Here is a 24,379-nt window from a genome sequence, read left to right as displayed (position 1 = left end):
ATAGATATTGCACATAGTCTAATTGTTTTTCCTCTTTGGCAGTTTTCTTGTCTTTGTAGCACTGAAAAAATAAAAGCAAGGAACATTTGATGCCAACTGTATTTCCCGTCTCTGAGCTCAGGTGCCAGCTGAAAGTCCATGTCATGCTGTGCTCTGAGTGGATGTCTCTGTTAAATTTCACGTGGTCTATTACTCATGGTCTTAGAGAGAGCAGAACGGGGAAGGAAAAACCATACTTGCCTTGGGCTTGATCTTGAGGGGTGCTGGTAAACAAGTATGACAGTAGGAGCTGCTGATGCCTAGCACCCCCTATCTTGATTAGGTCATATTGTCAAGAGGGCAGGGGACCTTCCTAACCCCAGGGCAGCCTGCATGTGGTCTTTGTCATGGTTTACTGCTCTTTGCTTACAAAGAGAGAGCCTGTTGGAATTTGCTGCCTGCCCAGCTGCAATGTTCGCGTTGGGAAATGTCTGTTTTTGTGTCTTTCTATGGCAAGGAGACAAAGATGTCAGAATACTGTTACCTATGGGGCCATATCACAGAGCCAGGCAGCGATGACTGCAGAAAAACCTAGTCCAGCATATGATCTGTTTTCCTCCTCTGAAGCATAGTCTCATTCACTCCCACCAGCCTGTTCAGAGGGTTAGTGTAGAGAGTTATTCCCATATGATTCAGCTGCAGTGTCTGCCTGTGTCCTCTTTCACTTTCTTCTCTTGATGTATTTCACACATCAGCGGTTGGCTGGACCTGGATCTTCCTGCTTCTCTGATCAAGGCCTCCATTGCAGCAGCAGCGATAGCAACAATAGCTGAAGGCTATGGTCATCAGTGACAGCACAGTAACTGGAGAGAGAAATGAAGAGGATTGGCTTCTGAAAAGATCTTCCAAGAATAAAAACAGACAGACTTTGCAGTGCCTTGGAGAGGCAAAATTTCCCTGAAACTCTGCTGCAAACGTTGGGTTTATTTCTGGGCAGGTGGAGATAGTACTTTGTGGCAAAACAAAATACATTTGCTTATCAATATGCGAGAGAATAATCTTAACACTATAGAATAACATTTATAATTATAGTCTATCGCACATTTCATTCCAAAGGATCTCAAAATACTTTCCAAACTGGGGGTCCAGTGATTCAGTCATTGCACGTGAAAAATTCCCATTACCATTTTGCTCATAAGGTTTGGGGCATCAGGCCTAATGGGAATCCCTCCACCCCTCTTAGTACAGCCTCCTCTGGAGTGAAATGCAGCAGCTGTGTGTTGTGTGGTTTTAAAGGGTGGAAAATGAGGCGCAGAGTATTCTTTCAGATGAAATTACATGGGGGAATCTTAGGCCAGCAGGAAACAATTACCAGAGCTGGGCTTCGTCTGTGATGTCAGTGCTAACATCCCATCTCTTAAGAAAAGTGACTTTAATGACTTCAGGTATTCAGAACTTTGGGGTTTTTTTTCCTTCTGAACTGGTCATTCAAACTAGTAAGCGCTTATATTTTTGTTAGTCATAGAATTTAAGGCCAGAAGAGACCACCCAGATCATCTAGTCTGACTCCCTGTATTTCACAGGCCATCAACAACTATCTGTCAAAACTATAGTGTGGGTATATAGTGTCAAACATAGGGTTCACTTTTAAAACAAAGAGCTGAACTGCCAGGATCGTGTTATGGATGATGCTCAAGATGGGGATGAGATTTGTTACCTTTCTGTGGAAGAGATAAGTGATGCATTAAGTGTTGCATAACACCCATTCTGTTTGTTCCTTTTAGTGTAATCCATTGACAGACTGCCAGCTAACCTGACCCATTTTGTGGGGAAACCAGTTGTGTCTATAAGAAGCAGGTATACTTGCTTCCAAATTCCAGCTGAGGGAGGGATCCCTTTGTGGTGGATACTCACCCTTCCCCAGCACATTCAAACGGGAGCAAATGTCTCCCTCTCCCTTTCACTCCAGCTTGCCTTTCTTCCTACTTTTCTATTGTTTAAAAAAAACTTTCTCCACCTGACCAGACAGCCCCGTCCTCCAACACCAGTTACTCCATGAGCTGACCTCTTCAAGGGAGAGGAACCCTTTCTGTTCACACAAGGAAAAGAAACGTCCATCCTAAAGTGTGCCACTTTCCAATGAGCTAGGCAGCAGAAGTAATGGGGAGCAATCCCAGATTTGAGCATCTTGTCTGGTTACTAATTCCATTCGTCACAAACTCTTTCCTTCTTCTCCTCAAAGCATTTACATGGGACGTGACTTTCTGGGATTTACCCACAGCGATAGCAATAGTGCTTCCCTCTAGATCAGGGTTCAGGGATGATGGCATGTAGGAAGTATGCACTGCTGCTCCCCATTTTATATGTTCTGTACATATACAGGAATTAATTCTTCAGGGCCATTGATCTGGTCCTGTCCTGACTGCTAAAATTCACTTCAATCCGAATGGATTTGTGGAAGAAAACAAGCTAGAGAATTACATTTTTTGGAACAGCTGCAGAACACACCTGCTCAGTCAGCAAAGTCATCAGAACAGTCTGCGAGCCTATGAGATCTGAGAGGTTCATGCAACAACAAGCACAAGGGATCCTAATACTCTTTCATGTACTTACCGATAAACAAGAGGATAACACAAAATGACACTATCTCCACTGGTTCAGCCTTGGGCAGCTTCTGGAGCTTAAGGAGGAACTTCTCACCAATGGTCTGTATTTCCTTCAGAAAGCCTTCGGAAGACATCCTGGCCAGCACTGTCCAAGTTGTGTTACACTGCAGAAAAGCCAAAGAAAGAGAGAGTGCGCTCATGAAGCTTTTCACTGTTGATATTACTAACACTCGGGAAACAAAGAGCTTTCTTTATGAGCTAATTTGGGATCACAAGTAAAACACGTTTATCTGGTCTCAGCCCTTGCTCCCAATAGCTAAGGAGGAGGGATATTAACTGTCTGCATATCCTGACATTGCTTTTATTCAAATCTGGAGCTAGCTGACACTCTGGCTTTATATCAGATCAGTTTGTGGGTGTACTCTCCATCTGGGCTCTGCTTCACTGCTTTAAAAAAGCCAAATTGCACAGTTGCGCAAGGGCAAAAATATGGGTGGTGCCCCTGAAATGAGAGCCTGCTCTGTATGGCATGACATTAAAGCTGGCTAATGGATGACCAAGGACTTGGGGTTATCTTCCACAAAGGGAAAAATTAGTTGTTGCTTTTCTTCATTTTCAATTGTCCAAGTTCATGTTCTTCCAGAAAGCAAGTTGGCTTTGACTTGCCAGCCTGAGAATCTGAATCCCAAATGATGAACATAACGCTGCATTCTGTATACTAAATTGTCTTCCCCTGTGAAACGCAATACACTTTCCCTTTTAAGGCTTCTTGTAGTTCCAGATGCGGCAAGCTCTGTCGTGAGTGCTTCCATTATCACAGCACCCCTGTGTATTACTCATGTAACATTTCTGGTTTCCAAAGATGGTGGTGTATGATGATGATGATGTGAATTTTGACTAATCCACATCTGTTTAGGACACATGAATGCTTTAAGTTCATACAGCTGACTGACTTTTTTACCTGGTAAGATAAATGTAGCTCTGCTTGACCACATATTTGTAGTAATGTAGTGCCATATAATCGGACTAGTGGATTTAGATTCCCACCCATTGTGTATATGGGGAGGAGGGAAGGACGGGAGAACAAATTCCACAGTGATCTATTTGACTTTAGAACCTACCTGATCCTTACTCCTTTCTACTGCATTCCTCTTGTAATTCCATCAAGTATGAAAAGGCAATTTATTGTCAGGAGCTGAAAATACTGTTAATAAATTTATATAGGGCAACATTTCAAAGCTACCACTTCAATTGTATCCACAATATTTGCAAGCATGCTCTTTTGTATGAGCAAAATCTTCTTGGGTCTGCAAATGGATGAGTTTGCAGTGTTATTGGAAAGTGATATGGGGTACTGGTTTTAAGAGCTTGCCTACACTGAGAATGTAATTTGGATTCAGGTAGCGTGTGAATTTAAAGCAGAATAGCTATTCCAAATTTCCTGATTAACTTCCTGCATGGATGCTCTTTATTCCAGAATGAGAGTGCCTTATTCTGAATTAGCCTGATTTGAAAAGAGGATTATCCTATGGGTTTGTCTACATAAACATTTAGTTCACAGCAGGCTCGGATATAAACTACACCACACTAGCATGCTGTGCCATAGGAGTCTGTGTAGGCTCTGCTGATGTGCACTGACCATTCCTTAATGCACTTTGATCTACTCCCATTTCAAAGCAGTGTAGATCAAAGCACACTAGGGAACAATTAGTGTGGCTCAGTAGGGTTCACACAGACACTTAATGCACGGCAGGCTAATGTGGGATAGATTTACACCCCAGCATGCTGCAAGCTAAGTGTTTGTGTAGACAATCCTAAACTACACAGGAAAAAGTCACTTTGGTTAGGAATAAGAGTATCCATGCAGGAAGCTAATCGGGAATAGTTACTCTGGAATAGCTTTTCTGAATTAACTCCCCATGTAGACAAACCCTGAGCTGTGCCCCACTGTGTTAATGTTGTAGCAGATATAGTACTAGAGAAACGGAGTTTAGGTTTTTCTGTCATCAGTTACTCAACCCATTGTGCCTTCTAGTATTATAGGCTGCTTAGAAGCATGCAGAATCTTGCATATGGTGTGTGCTTGGACACGCAGCTGAGTTGAGGTACCCATGCCACCGATCAATTGAAATTTTCTGGCTTGTTTAAATTACATTAATTGACACTGTTTTATAGGAATCTTTCATGTTGCCATTAATTTCTTCCTTTAGTGGTGACATAAAGCAAACACATACAGAAAATGCTTCAAAAATAAGCCAGCTAATTCACTGCTGCACTTTCTGCTTTGGTTTGCCCAGTGGATGCTCTGCGTTCAGCCTTCAGTACATTTAGAACAATTACTTGGGAGAGATCTTGGCTCTTTCTTTGCATGCTGGGTTTAAATACTGTACTGCCAAGGAAAACAGTATATTTCAGACGTGGATGCAATCCAGCGGTATGTTCTTTTAAAAACAAGGCTACAGAGTTCATGTGGCGGGAAGAATCAGAATCAGATGGGCTCCTTGGGACAAGGGAAAGAAGGTAAGGTAGGAAGAGAGGCCAGGTCCAGTAGGAAGAGCTCTGTGCTGCCAGGTGCAGTGAAGCACAACAGTGGCCTTATGACCTGAAATGGTGTAGCCTGATCTATAGATTATGTATTCATTATATTGATTACTTAAGAGTTCCTGGTTATCACTTTGAGGGTTTACAGGTTCTTGTCCCAAGATCAGGCCTAGTATTATTCAAATTATAGTTGGGAACCCCGATGTGGACAGCTGCAACCACTCCCACTACAGGAACTCTTCTCTATTTACAAATAGTTTATTAATATATTTAGCACAGTCACAAACGCTCCAATTTAGTAAGGTAGATAGAGATAATACCTCCAGACATTCAGATACTCACACCATCCCTCGCAGAACAACCTGAAATGTTAGCCAGCATCTTCCTCATCACCATCACCTTCCTCCTCATCATCCATGGCCATCATTCTGGCACCTCCCAAAGGCTACGTCTTTCTCTCCTACTGCCCATAGGCTGGGATGCAACTTTTATAATGTGTTATGCTGACGCCACTATGTCTGATGCTCCTTCAGTAAGGGTTTCTCGCCTCTTCCTTATTTGCATTTCCTCATCTTACTAATGTTGGAGTGTCCTTCTATTGGTTAGTATATCAGTGATCTTAACTTATCCTATACGTCAATTCTTTGCCATGGTGCCCTCATAGTTAGTTATTTGCGGCTGTAGCTCATGTGCCTGTTGTTATCATGTATATCAATACATGTACATCAAATGTGCTATGCCATTCTTGTGGTTGGACTCATGTTCCTTAAACACTCTGTTTTCAGCTCCCCAATACTTGGGTTTTCCATTGGGCGATTTACCTGTGCCAAAGTTCATAGGCCTCAAGCTTGATGCTAACTGCTGAAGCTAATGTCTTACAGGATACAGGCCTATAGGTTCCTTGCATTACTGCTGAATATAATATGAAGGCAGGGCAGTGAATGTAATAGAGATAAGCTAGCCCTATCAGCTACAATGGCCACTGCACAAACCAAGATTAAATATTTCTCTCCAGGATTGATTTCCACTCCCACGGTGAACTGTTCCACAAATGACTTTTCCTCTCCCTCACACACTGTTACAGGATTCTATGTCTGTATGTCTCAGTTTGATTTCCAATCCAACAAAGAAAGGTGTGAGGAGAGAGGAAACTGTCTGTGATTTCTGCTCGTGGCTTTAGAGGCAAAACACTTGCTTATCAACTCTATTTATTCTTAAGTGTGTTCCTCCTGGTAATGTCTTTCTGCCCGAAAGATCTCACAGCAAACAGTCTGTCAGAAATGTTTTTTGTGCCTTGCTCTATGCTGGGGAGAGAGTTGTTAGTATTATATGAGCGAGGCCTCCAGAGTTTTGGTGTGAAGTGTAGAATTGCTGTTGTAGCATGGGTGTGACACTGTATGGCTTAATGTAGGGTTGAGTCTAAATGTGGCTTTCTTTCCTCAGTAATAGGTGTTCTGTTGGCCAGGCTGTCTTGCACCATTGTGGGTAAATCTGTGATGTTTAAAAATTGCAAGGAATGTTGCTTGTTTATCTTAGTTTGATCACTCCTTAGGGAGAAAGCTTGAATTGTGCAGTATCTGGCTGCCAACAAGGGAGTAAATACCATTCCACTCTACTAACTGAGATACTAGCTCCAGAAACTCACAGCATTTCAGAATTTATAATAGTGGGACCAAACAACTTTGCAGAATTTACTCCTCCACTTATTCTCCTCCCTGCTCCCCAAAACTGTTTGTTTGTGGATCTGTCTTCCATTCCACCACTGATTTAAATTGTTAGCTCAGAATTAACCTCGGACTTGATCTTACTCCCACTGGAATCAGTGGTAAAACAAACTCCCATTGACTTCAGTGAGGGGGCCAGGATTTTTCCCTAAACATTAGTATGTAGGAAAGTCTGGGATCTATTCCTGGCTTTACCACCAATTACCACCAAAATTCAATTTGTGACCTTGAACAAATCACCTAACTTCTCTGTGCCTCAACTTCCTCATCTATAAAGTGAGGATGATGATACTTACTGACATCACAAAGGAGTTATAAAGATTAATTCATTTAATACACTTGTTTTTCAAGTAAGCTGCAAAAGACTTACAGTAACCGATGAAAGGTGGTACAGAAGATCAGCACGAATGATCATTAAAATGAACACATCTCTGTGAAAGATACAATTCCACTACTCTGTTCTTGTTTACAAGGGAAAGTAGCTTATGTTATTCTGACTCCATTACTTTACCAGCGTTTCAGAGGATCAGGAGAAGCCAGTTTGGCCACTGGTGATCTCTCTGTGTGATACTGGAGATGCAGTTCCCAGGAGGCTTCAAACCTCCACTTTAATTGGCAGTTTACTTTCTAAGGATGGAATGTTGTTGAGGTTTAGAGAAGGCAACTGGAAATCAGGTTTGTGGATTCTATACCAAGCACTGCCACCAATGGACTGGGTCACCTTGGGCAGATCAACCTCTTCATGTCATGGTTTCTCCATCTGAGTATGATTTGCCTACTGAGAGGCCAAACCCAATTAAAAATAAATCTAACAAGTGGGGTCTCTGACATTCTGTGGTTACTGCTGCTTGGGTCTCGGCTCTGTAGTAGATGGAGGAGTAATTAGAACAGCCATTTTCAAGGACAGTTGACAGAATGAGGTGCACCATGTTTGAGTTTGTGTGTCCAGGTCTATGAAAGCCCAGTAAATACCCCATGTTTCCTGAAGTGGCTATCTGCCAATAGCCTGGTATTTCTCAGTGGGATCCCACATGCCTCATCACAATATTGGGAACACATCCTCCAGCTGTTTTCTATTACACATGGGTCCTTATCTGCACAGCGTTGTCCAGAACTCAGAAATTGAATGAACATAGCTTGGGTTTAGAAGTGTGCCGTTTACTGCAAGACACCTCAATTCTGACTAGCCACTCCCCTTGCTATTCCAGTCCAGGGCCTTTCCTGAGCAGACTATCAGTTGTTATGGGCATGTCTTGTGGACTAAAATCCACTGTTTTATCAAACTTAACTCCAAGCAAGTGGGAAAGGCAAGTCTCTGCTTTCTAAGGTGAATGGCTAGCGTACTAACCCACTGTACAGTTGGCCTCCAGCAACGGCCTTTCTGTAGCTCTGTCACGTTTCATACAGGCTAAGAGGCCTCTGTGCTACGTGACAGCTGTAACGCAAACCATGCCTCTGCTGTCTTATTTCCAAACACATGTTTCATATTGCTTATTTTTCCTCCTCTGCTGTTGGATAAGCCCCCAGTCAAAACCCTTTAGGATTTTCACTGCAAGAAAAATTTGGCCTGTTTCTCTCTCCTACTTTTCTCCTTGTTATTCTTTCCGTTTGGAAGCCATCTTAACTGTAATGTTTTAAAACAAACCACGGACCCTTTAAGGAAACTCTAATGAGTTTCTGGAATTCAAAACTAGTTTGGAGGCCAGGAGGGCCCAGTAATTACTGTACTGTTACACAAGAGGTTCTGCTGTCATCTTTGCATGAGAAGTGTGTGGTAAGATGTACGCACCCTTTCCAAATAAGCAAGATCAAAAGGGAAATGGAAGGAGAGGCTGAAAATACTTGATCCTTCACATTCCTCTATTCTGTGCTCCATGTGGGGAGAATTGGCTTTCTGTCTCTCTCCCTGCTTGTTTGTAAACAGATGAAACTTTGAGCCTTCTGTGGAGAACGCACCAGTTGTCAGCTCTGTGCTAAGGCTTACAAAATCTTTCAAACAGCATTCAGAAATAATTGGCTTCAGATGGGGAAAATAGGGGAACTCACTGGGTTACATCTTTTGCAGTGACAAATGGTGAGTGAAGTAAAAGGGTGGGGAGAAGCTTTGGTAACTAAAAGCAAGGCTGGCTTGAGGTTATTCTTGTGTGTTTGGGACTCTTTCTCCTCTGTTTCCTTTTCCCCCTTTTTGATCATGTTAAGTAAGATGTTAACTGAGAGATGTGTGTTCTCTCCCAGAACTTTGGGTTTCTGATGCTGTTTTGGACAGCAGACTGGAATCTGATTTGGAAGCTGTTTAAAAGCTTCCCGTTCTATTTCCATTGGGCACAGACATTTATGTTAATTTGCACAGTAAGCTAGTTCTTCTGAATGGGTTTTGTTTTCTGAGCTTTCTGCCTGCTGCAGGGTTTAGGGGATCAAACTCAGCACCAGCCGAGAGCTCTTCTAGGTAAAATTCCCTGGCTGGAGCTTGCTGTGGTTTAAGTCGGTAGTTCCCATTGAGCAGGGTGTCACCAAAGCTGCTGACTAAACTAAGTACTCATACATGAAAATCTCTGTGCAAAGAATACCCCTGTGGCAGATCCTGCTGATAGGTAGGGCCAAGTTCTGCATGGAGGTGCGCCCCATGTAACTCTAGTGGAAAAGTGAGCACAGGATACAGCCCTTTAAATGCTCACTAATCAGCTAATCACTTCTGCTTCAAACTGTTAGACAGCGTGTGTGAGAGGAAGAGAGTAAGCGCATGCAGGTAGCAGCCTTCGTTAAACTCTGTTATTGCAGCACAGCTTTCCTGACTCCTCCTGAAAGCTTTTCTCTCTCCTCCCTCACTGTCCTTCGCTACCAGATTCAGGCTAGCAAACTCTGTTCAACAGCTGCACACAGTGCGCCGTGCAAACAGTTACAAAAGCTTGCGCTACTGCTCACCAGCTGAATCCTCGTCCTATGGAGATGCTATGGTGGAATGAACACAGACAACAACCCAGCCTTACCCCAGCAGTGCCGCGGGACTGTCCTTCTCCTCCTCTTGTTGTTGTTTTTCTGTCGTCTTAAACTTCACGGTTCCTCTCCCCCCATCCTGCCCCTCTCTGGCTTGGGGTTCTTTCCTCGCTTGGCTCTTCTCCACTCTGTTGCTGACAGCCAGCTGCTGTCTGTGCCTGAGCTCTTTTTTTGTTGTTGGTCGTCCTGGAGATGTGAAGTTTCATATTACATGTGTGCTGGGGAGAGAGGGGACAAGTGAGCACAAGCAGAGCCTGGCAACTGGTACGTCCAGAGACCACGGTGCTAACACTTGTTAGAAACTTCCTATGTGTCTGCCAGCTAGGTCTCTTCTTTGTTCCTATTAATGGTAGCTTTCTCTGGAGTAGTCTGGGTTGAGATTATATTGATTTCCTTTCAATAGTTCTGTTGCATATTAAAGCAGTTAACTTTTCTTTATGCTCTCCAGTTTCCTGCTGGCTCCCAGGGGGCAATGGACTGTTCTCTTGTGTTCTTTGAAGAAGCTGGGAATAAAGGGAATGAAATGACAATACCATGTCCTTTAGAAAAGAAGAGGAAGGAAGGATGATCTTGTGGTTAGGATGTAGTGCTCGGAGGCAGGAACCTTGTGTTATTTTCTTGGCTCTGCTACGTATTTGCTGTGTGATCTTGGCCAAATCATTTAACTTCTTGATGCCTCAATTTACCCTTCTGTATACTGGGGACAATAATACCTACCAGCCTCAAAGGGATGATGAGGCTTACTTGCCACCGATATATTGTTCACTCTGCTTGTGTCTGGTATCCATAAGATGCCTTTTTTCAGTACCTGGCAACTAGCTGAACAATTTGTCCTATTGGTTTTTATTAACTAATCCTGAGTTGTCTTGATGGTTTGCGCCATTCAAGGGGACCTCCCCACCAAATGGCTGGGAGCCCTACTTCAGCTGATCTGGCATCCCTCCCTGGTGTATCTCAATGGAGATGCAGTTTCTTTTCAGAGGCAGGTGGTAGCTATGCTATGCTAAATGTGCCCTTCTCTAGCAGTTTATCTGCCCTCTCTAGCTGGAGATAAAGGACTGAAACCTTCTTCACTGGACAGAAGCAGGTGGCATAAAGATAGGAGAGGCAGGGCACGGACATCCCCGTTATCTTGCCCGCAGTGAGAGGGTTTCACTAACATTGCACATCGTTACTGAAATGTATCTGTGTTTGTTTTTCTTTCTGTCCCTTAGCACAAAATCAAGGGGAGGTTACTTGGTGAAAGGAAAGGTGACTACATTTAGAAAAAAATAGTCATATAGTCACAACCTGTGGAACTCTGCTGCAGGGAGAGAGACAAATACTGTGACTGGATTTTTAAAGGGCTGGATAATCTCTGGAAACTTGTGACGATGCAATCTGAGATAATGGGTGTAACCAAATCTCCCACTTCAAGGCATCAATGAATTGCTTGTGCGGCTGAGGAAGGCTATCCCGCCATGTAGACCATTGAACGATTCGCTAGGTACAATAAAACCAAGATTTTTATAAACACCAATCTTCTGAACAACCAGTTGTACAAACCCTGTTTCCCGGGGAAAAAATTACATAACACAAGTGATTTCTATGAAGAACAAACATTCTGATTTCTTCAGTGCATTGGAAATTGCTTCGCAGTGGTTGGAAGGACAAGAAGAAAGTGGTACAGTGCACCATACTACAGCTTAGGCACTGTGCCAGCTGTAGTTGAGATGTTCAATTTTATGAACCACTCAATTGCCAATTAGTTTGTACAATAGGTGTTTTACTGTATGTTTTTTCCCCTTTATCTGAGGCATTAAGGTTTTGGCTGTTAACAGGACACCAGTGGCTTCAGAGCTTCTCCGTTCTTTGGCACTGCGGCATCTTGTTTGTTGGTAATAGGGAGTTAAATGTACATGCAAACATCTTCCTCACCCTCCCAACCCTGTCACATAAGCACTGTGAGGGGAGTGAGGGAAGCATGACCAGCCACTGTTATATGCTTCACTCTTCACTCCAAGAAAAGTGCCGTGTGTCAGACAAATGAGACAATGCCCTCCCTTTTTTTTCTTTTTGAGAAACAAAGAACTGACTTGCAAAAGGCCTTTGACATTTCTGTAATGGTGCTGCCAGCACCCGCAGCAATTGTGGTTCTTTTGGAAGGGCAAGCGGGAGAGAATCAAATGTGCCTCCCTTTTTCCCTGGTCGTGAAAGAAACTCTTTCTCTGAATTCAGGAACAGAATGAGTCAGTGCTGCTTTGCAGAGGGATAGAAAGCCATCTCTGTAGTAGCCCCTATTCAGCTTCCAGGAACCTGGACTACATAGCACAATAAATTCACTGTCCCAGTCCCCTTACCTGAGTAGTACTGTGTTCCTTCTGACTTCAACACACACCCGTGTGGACATGGAGCTTGTCTGTAGCTTGCTGCTTTCGTTTCTTCACCAACTCTTGGCTGTTTTTTTCTCCTTGGTAAAACAAAACTCCTGGGCTGCAAGAGAATTAATGAATCAGCAGTCATTATGGACTCTTAACAGAGTCTGCTTGAAATGCCTTGAGCCAACAGATACTGTGCTGGATTCCTCACCATCTTCTGACCAGGAATCCAGCCTTAACCGTACCTTCCATGCACCTGTGTGTAGATGTCACCATCAGACCTGCCTTAAAAAAGCCGTTTGCAGTGAAGGAAATACTTCCTTTGCTCTTTTCCACCTGGGAGCTTTTTGCTGCTGACGCTGCTAAGCCAGCTAGAGTGCTCTTGGTAGAGAAGAAGAAATGGCCCCACCCCTCTACTAATAGAATAGTTGTCCTTTTTTAAATGTATGTTTTAAATTGCAGAGCCTGTTCGAGGCAAAGCCTGAGTCTGCTGAGTTACACATGTGCCCGGTGAAGAAAGTCCACTGGAGTTGCATCTTTGTAACTGACAGCAGAACTTGCAATGTTGTCAACTGTTTTGGGGGCTTATACCCTTCAGCTGAGACTTGACACCCTAGGATGGCCAAACCGGGGCTCACGAGCCAGACGCGGCTCTTTTACAGTTGAAGGGCGGCTCGCAGTGCCCCCCTCGTCTCCCCCCTCATTCTCCACCTACTAGACTGGGTGGGGGAAGCTCAGGGCATTTGTCCTGTGGCAAGGTGGTGAGTCTAGGGCTTTCTGCACAGCAGGGAGGGTGGGATCTCAGGGTTGAGCCCTATGGGGCACGCCTGCTGGCTCTCAGGGCTTCAGCAGGAGTAGGGCTCAAGCCCCGTGCTTTGGCAGGTGCACCCCGGCTCTCAAACTTCTGAAGACTGTCATATGAAGCTCAGAGGATCAGTAAGTTTGGCCATCCCAATATTCAAAAGCAAGCCATGCATCTAAAATACGGTTTTATCTCTGTTTCCCAAGTGCTGTGTAATCATTATAGTGAATGTGTCCAAAATGTGCTAGACACAATACATCTGATGCTACATACAAATTATTAATAATAAGCAGTTAGCCATTAATCCGTTTCCATGGTCCTGCTCATGTAGAGAGAAGTGGTGCATGTATGAGAGAGGAGAAGAAAACTAATTTTCTTCAATTGTGTGCTCACTGGGGCAGAGGCCATCCTTTTTGTTCTGTGTTTGTACAGCGCCTAGCACAGTGGGGCCTTGGTCCATGACTCGAGCTCCTGGGCATGATGATAGTACACAAAACACATAAGAATAGTAGGGGGGATTTTAAGTAAAATACCTTCACCTGTTGGTGATGTATGGGAAAGTGAGATGCTTAAGAAAATGTTCCCTGTTCTAAAAAAAAATCCCAATTGCACTTTTTTAGATTTAAAAAAGCAGTTCTAGGAGAAATGCAGCAAAAATGTAGTCCCCACTGAGGACTTGTCTACTTAATTTAACGAAGTCATGGCTATTTGAAAATTGTGTCTTGAGAAAATGTCTGTCTGCACTTCGTGTGGACACTGCTGCCCCTGTGTGCCCAGTTAGCTAAGGATAGGTCTGCACTGCCGCTGGGAGCCTAGACAGACTCGCACTGGCTCGGCTCAGTAGTGCACTAAAGTGGATGTTGGGGCACCTTAACTAGCCGACCCCCTGGGTCTGAACTCAAATGGCTAGCCCTAGTCTTTGCCAGAGCTGCAATGTGCAGACTGCTATTTTTAGTGTGCGAGCTCAAGCCCCGCTAGCGGAAGTCTGTCTATCCAGCTGCAGTGTATCTAGGAGGTCCAAATCCAAAGTGCGCACCACTTTTCCCATACAGCCTATCATCCTTTGCATTACCTCTGTGACCTTTGTAATGTAAAATACATTAGAAGCTCACCAGTGTATGAGCTATGGACATATCCAACACAGTGAGGGTCTGTGCAGCAAAACTGATCTAAATACATGTTTATCTCATAACTCCAAACTGATCAAATGGCTCTAACATGGGACATGTTTATGCAAGAGACCAGAAGTAGTCTAAGTGTATGGGACCCCTCTGTGACAATAAGATTCAAGTCTGCGTCTTGTGGCTCTGCTCTTACAGAAGTCAAACTTGTGGGTTTTCAACCTTACCTTAAACTGGGTAGTAAGGTATGACTAATCCACAACCACAATGTCTCTGGTTCTTCCGTTATTTCAGCAGCCTTTGCAATCATTAGTCTTTTAAGTATGCATAAACTAATAGGTCTATTTTCCCCTTCCACCTAGCTCTCCATATACGTAGTTTAAGTGGAGATGAATTTCTGCTTGTGCATCATATTGCTTTGTGTGGTAATAGTATATGTAACCTTGGGGTTCGGAGTGGCTGTGTTTGCAGCGTCACTGCCCTTGGAGAGTCTGAGTGTCAGCCTGACTCTGCTCATACAGAGGTCGGTATAAAACTCCCCTTGATTTCAAGGGAGACAGTTAGGCCAACATTGAGTGCTTTGAAAACCCCACCTGAAAAGTCCAAAATATATGGGTTTGGAACAGCCCCATGTTGCTCTCCCTCTGGTGATTCTCTTCTTCCCACCCCGTTACAGGATTTGATCTGCAGTATTACATATCTTCCCAGACTGCCTTCCATGCCCCCCATGCTTTCATCCCCCCGGCAGTAATTGTTCTCCCCTCAGCATGTCGCTATTCCCTTCTTTCTCTTGTCTCCTAGATGTCGCCATGCTGCCATAGCAAAGTATTTTGGAGATGTCACCCCCGATTGTAACAAGTGTTGTGATTACTGTAAGAACCCCGGAGCCGTGAAAAAGCAGCTGGATTCCCTGGCACTCAGCAGCAAGAGCTGGAGCAGAACCTGCATTGGACCCACAGGTTCCACTCGGGACACCTATGACCCAGATCTGTACGAAGGAGGGAGAAGAGGCTGCGGAGGCTTTAGCAGGTTCGGATTGATTTCTCAGCCTCCCAGAGGCTGTGGCATGTTATGTTGGGGAGGATGGAGCTCCCAGCCCAGCTGCTTGTAATTTCAGCAGGTATTTCTGTGTGGTGGTTTCCTGTCACTTATGGCATTAAGGCGCTGGAACCTTTTTCCACACACTGTGGCTGGCTCAGTCAGATTCATATCCTTGGGAGCCAGAAGCTGTCCTCAGATCATCTAGAACAACTGATTGCCCCTCAGAATGTAGTTGGTTCAAGGAACTGGCCTGAATTTTGCATCTGGGCTGGGAGACAGAGGAACTAGACTTTAGAGAGACTGTAATCAAGTGGCTAGCTCCAGACTTCTCCCAGATTCTAGTCCTAATGACTCACTAACCTAGGGCAAGTTGCTTAACCTCTGTGATTCCATTTTCCCCATCTGTAAAATGGGAATGGGAAGCCTGATTACATTGATGTCGTGCTTAGCACACTTGGACGTTAGTGCTGTAGACATGTGGCGTGGTGATATTACTATTTATCTCCACTCTAAGTCCTATTTCAAGAGGGGATTTTGTGCTTGAAAGGAAAAGGCTCTTTGCATTGCTGGGCTGCAGGCACATGCGGTCAGACACAGGGCAAGCTTCCCTGCACCCTTCTACCAATGCGACTCTGCTATGAACGGCACCACGGACTGCCCCTCTGACAGGTGGACACCGATTGGTAGCTTTAGTCGTCAGATGACCCTGGACAGTAGGATGAGGCCAAATTACTAGTGACCCTGAGCCCAGGACTCCAGGGACACAGGGCTATTGCTTTAACACAGGGCCCTATTTGCCACCTGCTTTATTGATCTTGTGCTGCTTGTCTGTTCAAAGCTGTAATGATCACTGACAACCCCAGCTGGGCCAGCCTTACTCACTGCTGTTGATTTCAGTGGATTCTTAGCGGAGGAAGCTCTGCTCAACTTGAGTAAGGGTGGCAGAATTGAGATCTGAGGTGGGCTCATAAAAGTCCATTAGAAAATGCCTTCCTGTTATGATCCAGGTTTCTAAGGCCTTTACACCAGCTACTGCTGCCTCTGCAGGAATTTGTATCCCTCTCCTAACGCTCCTGCCCTATCCTCCAGGTATGACGAAGGAAACGGCGGGAGTGGGGATGAAGCCAGTGAGGAAAGTCAGAAACGGGAGTGGAACAACTTCTACAAAAAGCAGATGAACCTGCGCAAAGTGAGTTGACATCCCTTCTGTAAGAGACCAGAGGGCTTTTGGCCTCTGGGCGATGTGCGTGTCACTGCTGCAGACATAGCAGCTTCCTGTTCGCAGCAGCAGGACGATCAGAGAGGCTTTATGTAATGGACATATTGGCAAATAAGAACCAGGAAGTCTGTAAATCTAAGAGCTAGCATAGCCCTCTCTAGTTTATTACGAAATTTATATATACAGGCCTTGTCTCTAGACTCTGGACCAGATCCTCTCATGCTAGTTTTTCTGTGGAGTGGGGTGCTCAGAGGAGGAAAAACTCTACAAGGTTTCCTGAGCTAATTTGTCCTGAAGCCATTCTGTCAGGGGTGGCTTCCAGCCCCCACCTCAGTCCCTCTGATTTCCCACAAACTTTGGGGCTCCACCAAAAGTCAGAGCCATCTGCTCAGATTCAGGAGCCGCCTGACTATTCCTCCTGCTTCCTGGAAATATGTTTCCATTGACATTCCACAGTGCAAAGTGATCTCTGCTGAAAACTTAGCACGACCTCACTCCTCTACGGATTCCTTCAGGGGCTGGGTGTGCAGAGGGGTGGATGGTCGCTGGATCTCCAGCTGGCCCTCAGCTCACGGACCAATCTCCAGAGCCCTCCGTTGGTAAGGGGCAGCGTAAAGGGAGGATGTGCTATGAAAACTGATGGCTTCTGTCCCTCTACAAGCTATTGCATGGAAAAAGATGAAGGATCTTGGGGAGTGATGGGATTCTTGTGAATGGAGACTGGCATAAAGGGAACTAGCTTGTTACTATTAATAGCTCTCTTTTTAGAAAATAGTTGTCCTGAGTCTCTTCAAACTGCTCTCAAGGCCTGTAATCTTAAACCTCCAAAAGTGCAGGGTCTCCGATTCGTCCTCAGGGGTCAGATAATTGAATGAATAGTATCTTTGTGTCCAGCTAGGTGATAAGTCTCTGATAAACTGGGAGCCTGCATTTCTGCTCCAGGAAGAAGTGGAAAGGACAGCAGCCTATGTCTGTGCCCTTCAGCATAAACCCCAGCAGAGAGGGATAAAGAAGGGCTGCCAAGAGGGGAACCAACAAGTGCAGAGAAATTGCACCTTCTGCCCCTCATTCTTCCCCCTTCCCTCCCTTGATTCCTGTGCTCCTGGCCCCACCCGACTCACCCACAAGGATTTAATGACTATTGCTGGAGCGGGAGGATGAACTCAGAAAGACCCACTGGTAGCGTCACCTGTATTTAACCTTCTGAACCTCTAACATCATAGTGATAATACTTCATCTTCCTCTGGAGCTTTTCTGCCAAGCATCTCAGTGCTTTACACACTAACGAATTCAGCCTCACCCCACCACTGTGAGGACAGGTAAGCATTACTTTGACCCATCTGCAGCATCATGTAACAAGACACAGAGAGGTTAAGTGAGTAGCCCAGCGTGTCTCAGGAAGAAGTGGCAGTGCTGGAAATAGAACCCAGCAGTCCTGTCTCCTCGGGCTCGTCTATATGAACGGTTAGTTCCCCGCAAGCTGGGGTGTGAATCTGTCCCACACCAGGTTGCCATGGACTGACTGACTGACTGAGTGGACCCTGCTGATGCACACTAACAGGTCATTGATGTGCTTTAATCTAGTCCTCTTTGAAACGGGATGAAATAAGAGCACATTAATGAACTGCTAATGCATGTCAGCAAGGTCCCTGGGGCATGGACAGTTTGTCCTTCCCAGGCTAATGCAGAGTAGATTCACACCCCAGCTTGCTGCAAACTGATTGTTCATGTAGACCAGTGGCCCAACCTTTCCAACTACTGTATCCCTTTCAGGAGTCTAATTTGTCTTGTGGACCCCTAGTTTCATCTCACTTAAAAACTACTTGCTTACAAAATCAGACATAAGAATACAAAAGTGTCACAGCGCATTATTACTGAAACATTACTGACTTTCTCATTTTACCATATAATTATAAAATAAATCAACTGGAATATAAATATTGTACTTGCATTTCAGTGTATAGTAGATAGAGCAGAAGAAACAAGTCATTGTCTGTATGAAATTTTAGTTTGTACTGACTTCACTGATACGATTTATGTAGCCTGTTGTAAAACTAGGAAAATATCTAGATGAGTTGATGTACCTCTTAGAAGACCTCTGCATACCCCCAGGGGCATGCGTACGCCTGTTTGAGAACCACTGATGTAGACAACCCTTAGTCTTCTGCTCTGGCCATTAGACTACATTTTCTACTAGCATCACCGATGAGCTGTTGCTACACACACCCACGCGCCCTACTGCTGCTTTAACGTATCTAATATTTGACTGGCTCCAGTCAGCCCCTTGTCTCTGGCCTTTCCTTTGCAACCCTTACCTGCTTCCCGATCGCTTCTGTCCTTTTTGCTGCCTTCCCTGAACTTTTATTGGCATCGTCTTTCCTGGAACAGGTGATTGGAGCTGCATACAGGTCCTCTTGTGTTTTCTGTAGTCCTTCATATATGTTGCTCATGATGGAAATGTTTGACCTCACTCTCTCTTTTCCTACAGGGAAAAGAACCAGAAAAAGACAACTTTGTTCCTCCAGGTAGCTCTCTCCTTTGCTTTATAGTATTACCAGATGGTCTTGCTCAGTGAGAGAGTTCTATGGGGAAGGAGAACATTGTGGTTGTCTCAAGTAGCATCAACACGTAGGGTAACCAGCAAGGAATACAACCTGGTCCTTTCCTGTGACTAGATGTTCCACAAAGATGACACAGCTGGATCGACCCATGCTCCAACTGTCGGGCACCAGGACCAGAGCAGTGGGTCCCTGGCTGTGGATCTCTTTGCGGGAAGAGATGGGTCTAAGCCCAAAACGGACATTGGTCAGGTCAAGATGTAGCTTGCATCTTTCTGATACAGCCTGCCCCAGGGGAATAAGCCTGCAAGAAACACCTTTTGATCTGGGCCTTCAGCCTCTTTAATTTTGTGCAGCGTTTAAATATCCCAGTTATGGCACTGAGCACCTGAGGGAAGTTTTGCCATTTTGACCTGTGCTGTTTGGAGCTTTTGTCATGAAGTGGAATTATTGCCACAGACCAGAGTGCCCTACGCAATCTGTTCAACATTCCCCCCCGCCCCTCCCATAGCACCCTGAATAAGGTGTTTTTGTCTTCGAATTGAATGCCCTGAAAGGGGCTCACTGGGACTGAGAGCACTTTGAAGAGCAGCGAGTCTGATGCTTGTGCCGTAGACACACTCACCCCTGGGAAATCTCACCTCCGCTTCCTCCTGTTCTTGAATGTGTCCTTCCCCTGTTCAAAGGGAACTTCGTAACTGCCCTTGGGTGTCTTGGCGGGAGGGCAGTTCCCAAGAGGTATCGTGCTAACACCCCGCCTGGTACGGGAGGTGGGTGACGTGGTAAGGAATGGAAGGGTGGAGAGCATCCCTTTAAAACGTCACTTCTGTGGTAGATGCGGGCTGCCCCTTGAAAGACGCCTCCAGCCGGAAAATCTCCAAACTCACAGTCAAGGTAAGGAGAGACCTGCTTGATTTCAGTGCTCAACCTCCTGCTGGTAACTCTCTTCTGAGATAGGCCAGAGGTGCTGCCTGCTGCTTCCTCTCCCTTTGGGTATGTGGGGGAGAAAGACAATGTCATTCCTGCAAGAGGATCTCCTCTCTCTCCTTTGGTTTTAGGCCCGAGAACACTGCTTGAAGATGTTGGTAGAAGCTCTGAGCAGCAATCAGAAGACAGCCCTGACAGGAAATGGGTATAAAACAAGGCTCAGGAAGGAGGGGAGAGATGAGGTCCTGAATAGCAGGGCCCTCCCTGCTGTGAGCAAGATCATTATGTACAGGGAATCACCTGTGGGGCTCTGGGAGAAGCCTGAAGTGCCGTGTTCCTCCCTCCTTCCCCATTCACATCTCCTGCTGGACCCCACAGCTGAGTTCAGCTCCCCTTAGCATCACCAAGGCCCCCACAGAGTGCTCTGAGCTGGGCATGGGGCCTTCTGGGTTCTAGTCCTACTAGTTCTGTTTCTGGTGATTTCAGGGCTTCCTCTTCCCCTTTGCCCACCACAGGGGGATAGCTCACTGCACACAGCCCCACGCAGACCAGAGGAGACTCTCCAAATGTGCAAGAGGGGAGAGACATGCTTTGACTGAAATCTGCTGTGTCCCTGCCAGGCACTAAAACAGCCCTTAACTACCCTGGGCCGTATTTACACGTTCAGGCTTAAATCCCAGCTCTGCTTTCACTCTGGCCCTGACCCAGTCAAGACTCAAAGGATGTGAATTCTTCACCCCTGCGGGAGACGCTTCCCCAGCACGAGCGCTCCTTTTACAAGTGGAGAGACGTGTCCTACCTGAACTGACCGAAGCGTGTGTTGCAGGTCAGATCCTCACGCGTGCGCCGTGGAGATGGAGTACGAGGCTTTCAGAAGCAGTAAAATGTCCAACTTGTACAAGGCGACTGTGCTAAAGAAGGTAGGCAGCTGGGGGGTGGCCGGGAGAAGGGCTGGAGCTGCTCCCTCCTGGCGTTTGAGCATGGTGTGTGTAGACTCCAGGGGGCGCATTCCCTCTGTGGATGTGCATGTTCCGGCTCTCCACCCTGCCCTGCCTCATTTCCAGGAGGAGCCTTTATCTCTGGATTCTCCCTCCCTGTTGGCTGCAGTCCAAGTGTTGCTCGGAAACCCACAGGGGGCCCTTCCCTTGGTACAGGAACATGCATCTCCGTGAAGTGCTATAAAAACTTATCCAGCCGCCAGAGAGTGACCTCGGCTTAAAACCACCCTGACTGCACCAGCATTACACAATACAGTGGGGTACCGAGGCTCCCCGGTGCCCAGGGTCCCAGCCTACATTTGTGGCCCCCCTCAGGCCTCACACGCTCCCCTCCCGTGCAGGGCAGGAGGGGTCCCGGCACCGCCCCCCAGCTGCTCCTGTGAGGAAGGGTCTGTACCTGTGGGTGGGGGGACATCAAGTTTGGGGGGGGCTCAAATGCAGGCTTGGCTCCGCTGCCCCGCCCTTCCTGCACTTACCTGCCATGCAGCACCCGCCTCTCCCACTGCAGCTCCGCAGCCCGGCATCAGCTCGGACGGGGCAGCCTCACCCCCCTGGCCTGAGCAGTGTGGGGTGAGGGGGGGGAGGCGCTGAGGGGCATCCCTCAGAGCCTCCTGTGTCCCCTGCCTCCTGCGTGTGGTGAAGGGCCGGCCTGGCACCCCCTGCAGGCCAGTGCCCAGGAGGCCTGGCCCCCCCATTCCCGCCCCCCTCCCTCAGTACACCCGCGGTCACAGTAGAAAAATCCTGACTTGGGTTAGCCAGTTGGCTCGAGCCCTCCAGGGGTAATTCATGCCCTTAAGGCAGGGGCAGCCCGTGGTGGAGACCTACCCTTTGCCAGTGAGGATTGTGATGTATGCTGAGGACGAGGGAGATGTAAAGACTCGGCCGTTGGGGGATGTTCTTCTCTTCCAACCCAAGGTAGTGGAGATCAACAAAGCCTCAAAAGAAGGGGAGCTGTATCCAGCATGTGGGTCAGGAGCTGGTGATGGCAGCACCCTGGGGACAAAGTCTGAACCCCCAGCTGAAGAGGGCTTTCTCCCTGCATCCCAAGTCTATTCGGTGAGTACAGGTGGCTGCTGCACTGAACCATTACCGGGCTTGCCACGCCTGTTGCCTGGTGGCAGTGGCTGAAAGCTGTTACCATCTGATGGCTCTTCAGGAGCCTCTGTGAACTGGGTTTGCTGGGCTCAGTGCAGCAGCCAAGCGCTGACGTTGCAGAAACCAACCTCTTGGTGTTGCCTGCACCTTTGTTTTCAGCCTGAGTAGGGGCTGCAGGAAGTGATTCAGCACATGTATGGCTGGACTGAGCTCGCCCTCAGCCCAGGGAGGTGATTCCCCCCAAGTCAGGGCAAAGCTCTTGGGGAAGGGAAATTTGCTTCCGTGCGGCAGGGAGCTCTGCTGGCCAGGGCTGTCAATCTGGCATCTTTCACGTTAGTGGGCAGCTCCTGCGTGTTGCCGTAAGCAAGGACGACGCATGGCTGGTGTGGTTCATGGAGGCCCCCAGTACCTGCTGCTTCTGCCACAAGAGGGAGACTCTGCACATATCTGCCTGCAGCATGCCCTCTGCCGGCCCCTCCTGCTGAGGTTCTGGCTGTGCTTCTCCCCACATCTCCTATATGCCCATCCCATCCATGGCCCCACAATGTCACAAGACCTCATCAACCTCCTCCTGGCTCTGGCCATCCATTCTAGGAGGAGGAGGCTTAACGGGGAGGTTCTCTGTGATGGGGTGCGGGCTGTCTTCCATTCCTTGGGCATTTCTTGCCTCTGGTCAGCATCCACTGATGCCTTGGTCTCCTTTGCAGAGCAGTGCGTGTTGTCTGGCATTCTCTGCTCCGGGTGCCCATTCAGTTCCCTTGTTTAGCACCTTTGACCTCCAGTCTGGCTCCTGTTTTATCATTGTTTTACCCCAGGAAATCACTTATTTTCTGGGTTGTGTGGCCCCTCTCTCACCTGAGGGGGCAGGCCGTTAGGTTGATGGCTCGGCCCACTGCTTCCTGGAACTCAAACAGGCAGTACCTTTCACCAGCGATAAATTCATAAATCAAAATGAAACCATCTCCCTTGACTTCTGAATAACCCTCCTGTGATAAACCATGTGCACGTAATGGAAGGAACCAAGTCTCCATTTCACGCATCCCAGAAGTGGGTATAAACAGGGAGACAACTTCCTTGGCAATGCCTTTGTAACCTCCAGTGCCTCCCTCTGTCTGATTCCCTTCTCTTTGTAGTTTAAACCCAAGCGGGTAGGAGCTGGCTTTCGAAAGAGTTCCAACTTGTTCCAGACCGCTGCCGAGCTGCTGAAGACAAAGGAGGAGAGTGATGCTCAGCCTGCCGAGAGGGAAAAGGGTAGCCCAAGTTGGCAAGGGGACAGCGAATGTGATTTAGAAGTGGCCAAAGTCTCTGCCCTCAAGAGCACAGAAAAGGCAGCTAAAGTAGTAAATGAAAGTGCTGGGGAAGCAATACAGGTCCATGGAAAGAAGGGACAGCCACCCAGTCCAGATGCAGATGCCTCCCTGTGGGATAGCCCTAGCAAAAAGACAAAACCCACCAAGAAGCGGCAGCTTCTAGCAGCAGCAGCCAGAAAAGATTCCCAGAACATTTCCAAATTCTTCTCTCTCCCCAAAGCTGGGTTTGAAGCCTCAGGACATGTCTCAGCAGAGGAAGAAGGTTGCCCTGTGAGCGAGCTCCCTCAGTCGCCTCCTCAAAGAGAATGTCAGGAGAAAGAGGAACCTCAGGAAAATGAAGATGTCTCAGGGGGAGATGGGGCTGGGCAATCCCAGCCGGAGGGCCACAAGTCAAGGAAGAGGGAGGAAGCACTGACTGAGACAAGTCAGGACTTGGAGTCGAAGCAGGACTCTGGATCTGAATCCACACAAGCAGGATTGGATAGTCAGCCAAAACCCAGGTGAGAGCTGAGGTTCTGCCCTGTTCTTTCCTACTTTGCCCAGTCAATCCCACAATAGTGCCTTGTTTGCTAATTACTCGGGGCTGCCCTTTGTGCTGGACTGACTGACAGAGCTGCCATGGCAGCCTGTACTCTGTGTTATAACTCTGAGCGGGCGCTGGGCTGGGTGTCTCAGTCACACTTTGCTGCAATCTCTGCCACTCGCTAAATATCAGCCCGGTGAAGTCCTCATCTCACAGCCAGACCCTGTCATTGAATAATCACACCAGCAGAAATGATCTTGTTCTTCTTTCCCTCCGACCTCAGCTGTGATGAAGCTGTTACGGAAACTGCAACAACCCACACTGGGGAACATCAAAGCGGGAAGAGGCCGGCATCAGATGAGGTGAGATGCTGACGAATTTCATTTTCCTCCCCTCTGTCTGCTCAGCTTGTGCCTAGCTTCTCTCTGGAAACGACAGGCCTGGTCTAAACCTCACCGGGCAATATTCGTTTCCAGGTGTAGTCTAGCCCTGATCCCAGCATAGGGCAGGAATGTGATGTAAGTGGGAGCCTGCACTGCTGGGATCTAGTCCTGGCTCTGCCACTGATGCATTGTGTAACTCAG

The 24,379-nt window shown here is 46.9% G+C and overlaps 1 protein-coding gene across 4 annotated transcripts in view; it reads left to right on the top strand.

The window, feature by feature from the left end:
* Window positions 1-24,379, top strand: part of RECQL5 (RecQ like helicase 5) — a 47,958-nt gene that overhangs the window by 19,291 nt on the left and 4,288 nt on the right. For 3 of the 4 annotated variants that reach the window (XM_067547567.1, XM_067547566.1, XM_067547568.1), the window contains 9 exons: window positions 14,926-15,153; window positions 16,255-16,354; window positions 18,873-18,909; window positions 19,778-19,836; window positions 20,001-20,074; window positions 20,696-20,789; window positions 21,783-21,923; window positions 23,096-23,772; window positions 24,079-24,157. In XM_067547567.1, the coding sequence (XP_067403668.1) occupies window positions 14,926-15,153; window positions 16,255-16,354; window positions 18,873-18,909; window positions 19,778-19,836; window positions 20,001-20,074; window positions 20,696-20,789; window positions 21,783-21,923; window positions 23,096-23,772; window positions 24,079-24,157 (1,489 nt within the window). Of the gene's footprint in view, window positions 1-734; window positions 847-14,925; window positions 15,154-16,254; window positions 16,355-18,872; window positions 18,910-19,777; window positions 19,837-20,000; window positions 20,075-20,695; window positions 20,790-21,782; window positions 21,924-23,095; window positions 23,773-24,078; window positions 24,158-24,379 lie in introns of those variants that run through there. The other variant, XM_067547569.1, reaches the window with a different exon arrangement.

Source organism: Emydura macquarii, unplaced genomic scaffold, assembly GCF_026122565.2.
Source record: "Emydura macquarii macquarii isolate MOO-44397 ecotype Brisbane River unplaced genomic scaffold, CSIRO-AGI_Emac_v2 contig_1230, whole genome shotgun sequence".
NCBI classification, from domain to species: Eukaryota; Metazoa; Chordata; order Testudines; family Chelidae; genus Emydura; species Emydura macquarii.
Note: the sequence above shows the minus strand (reverse complement) of the source record. Positions and strands in the feature narration are given on the sequence as shown.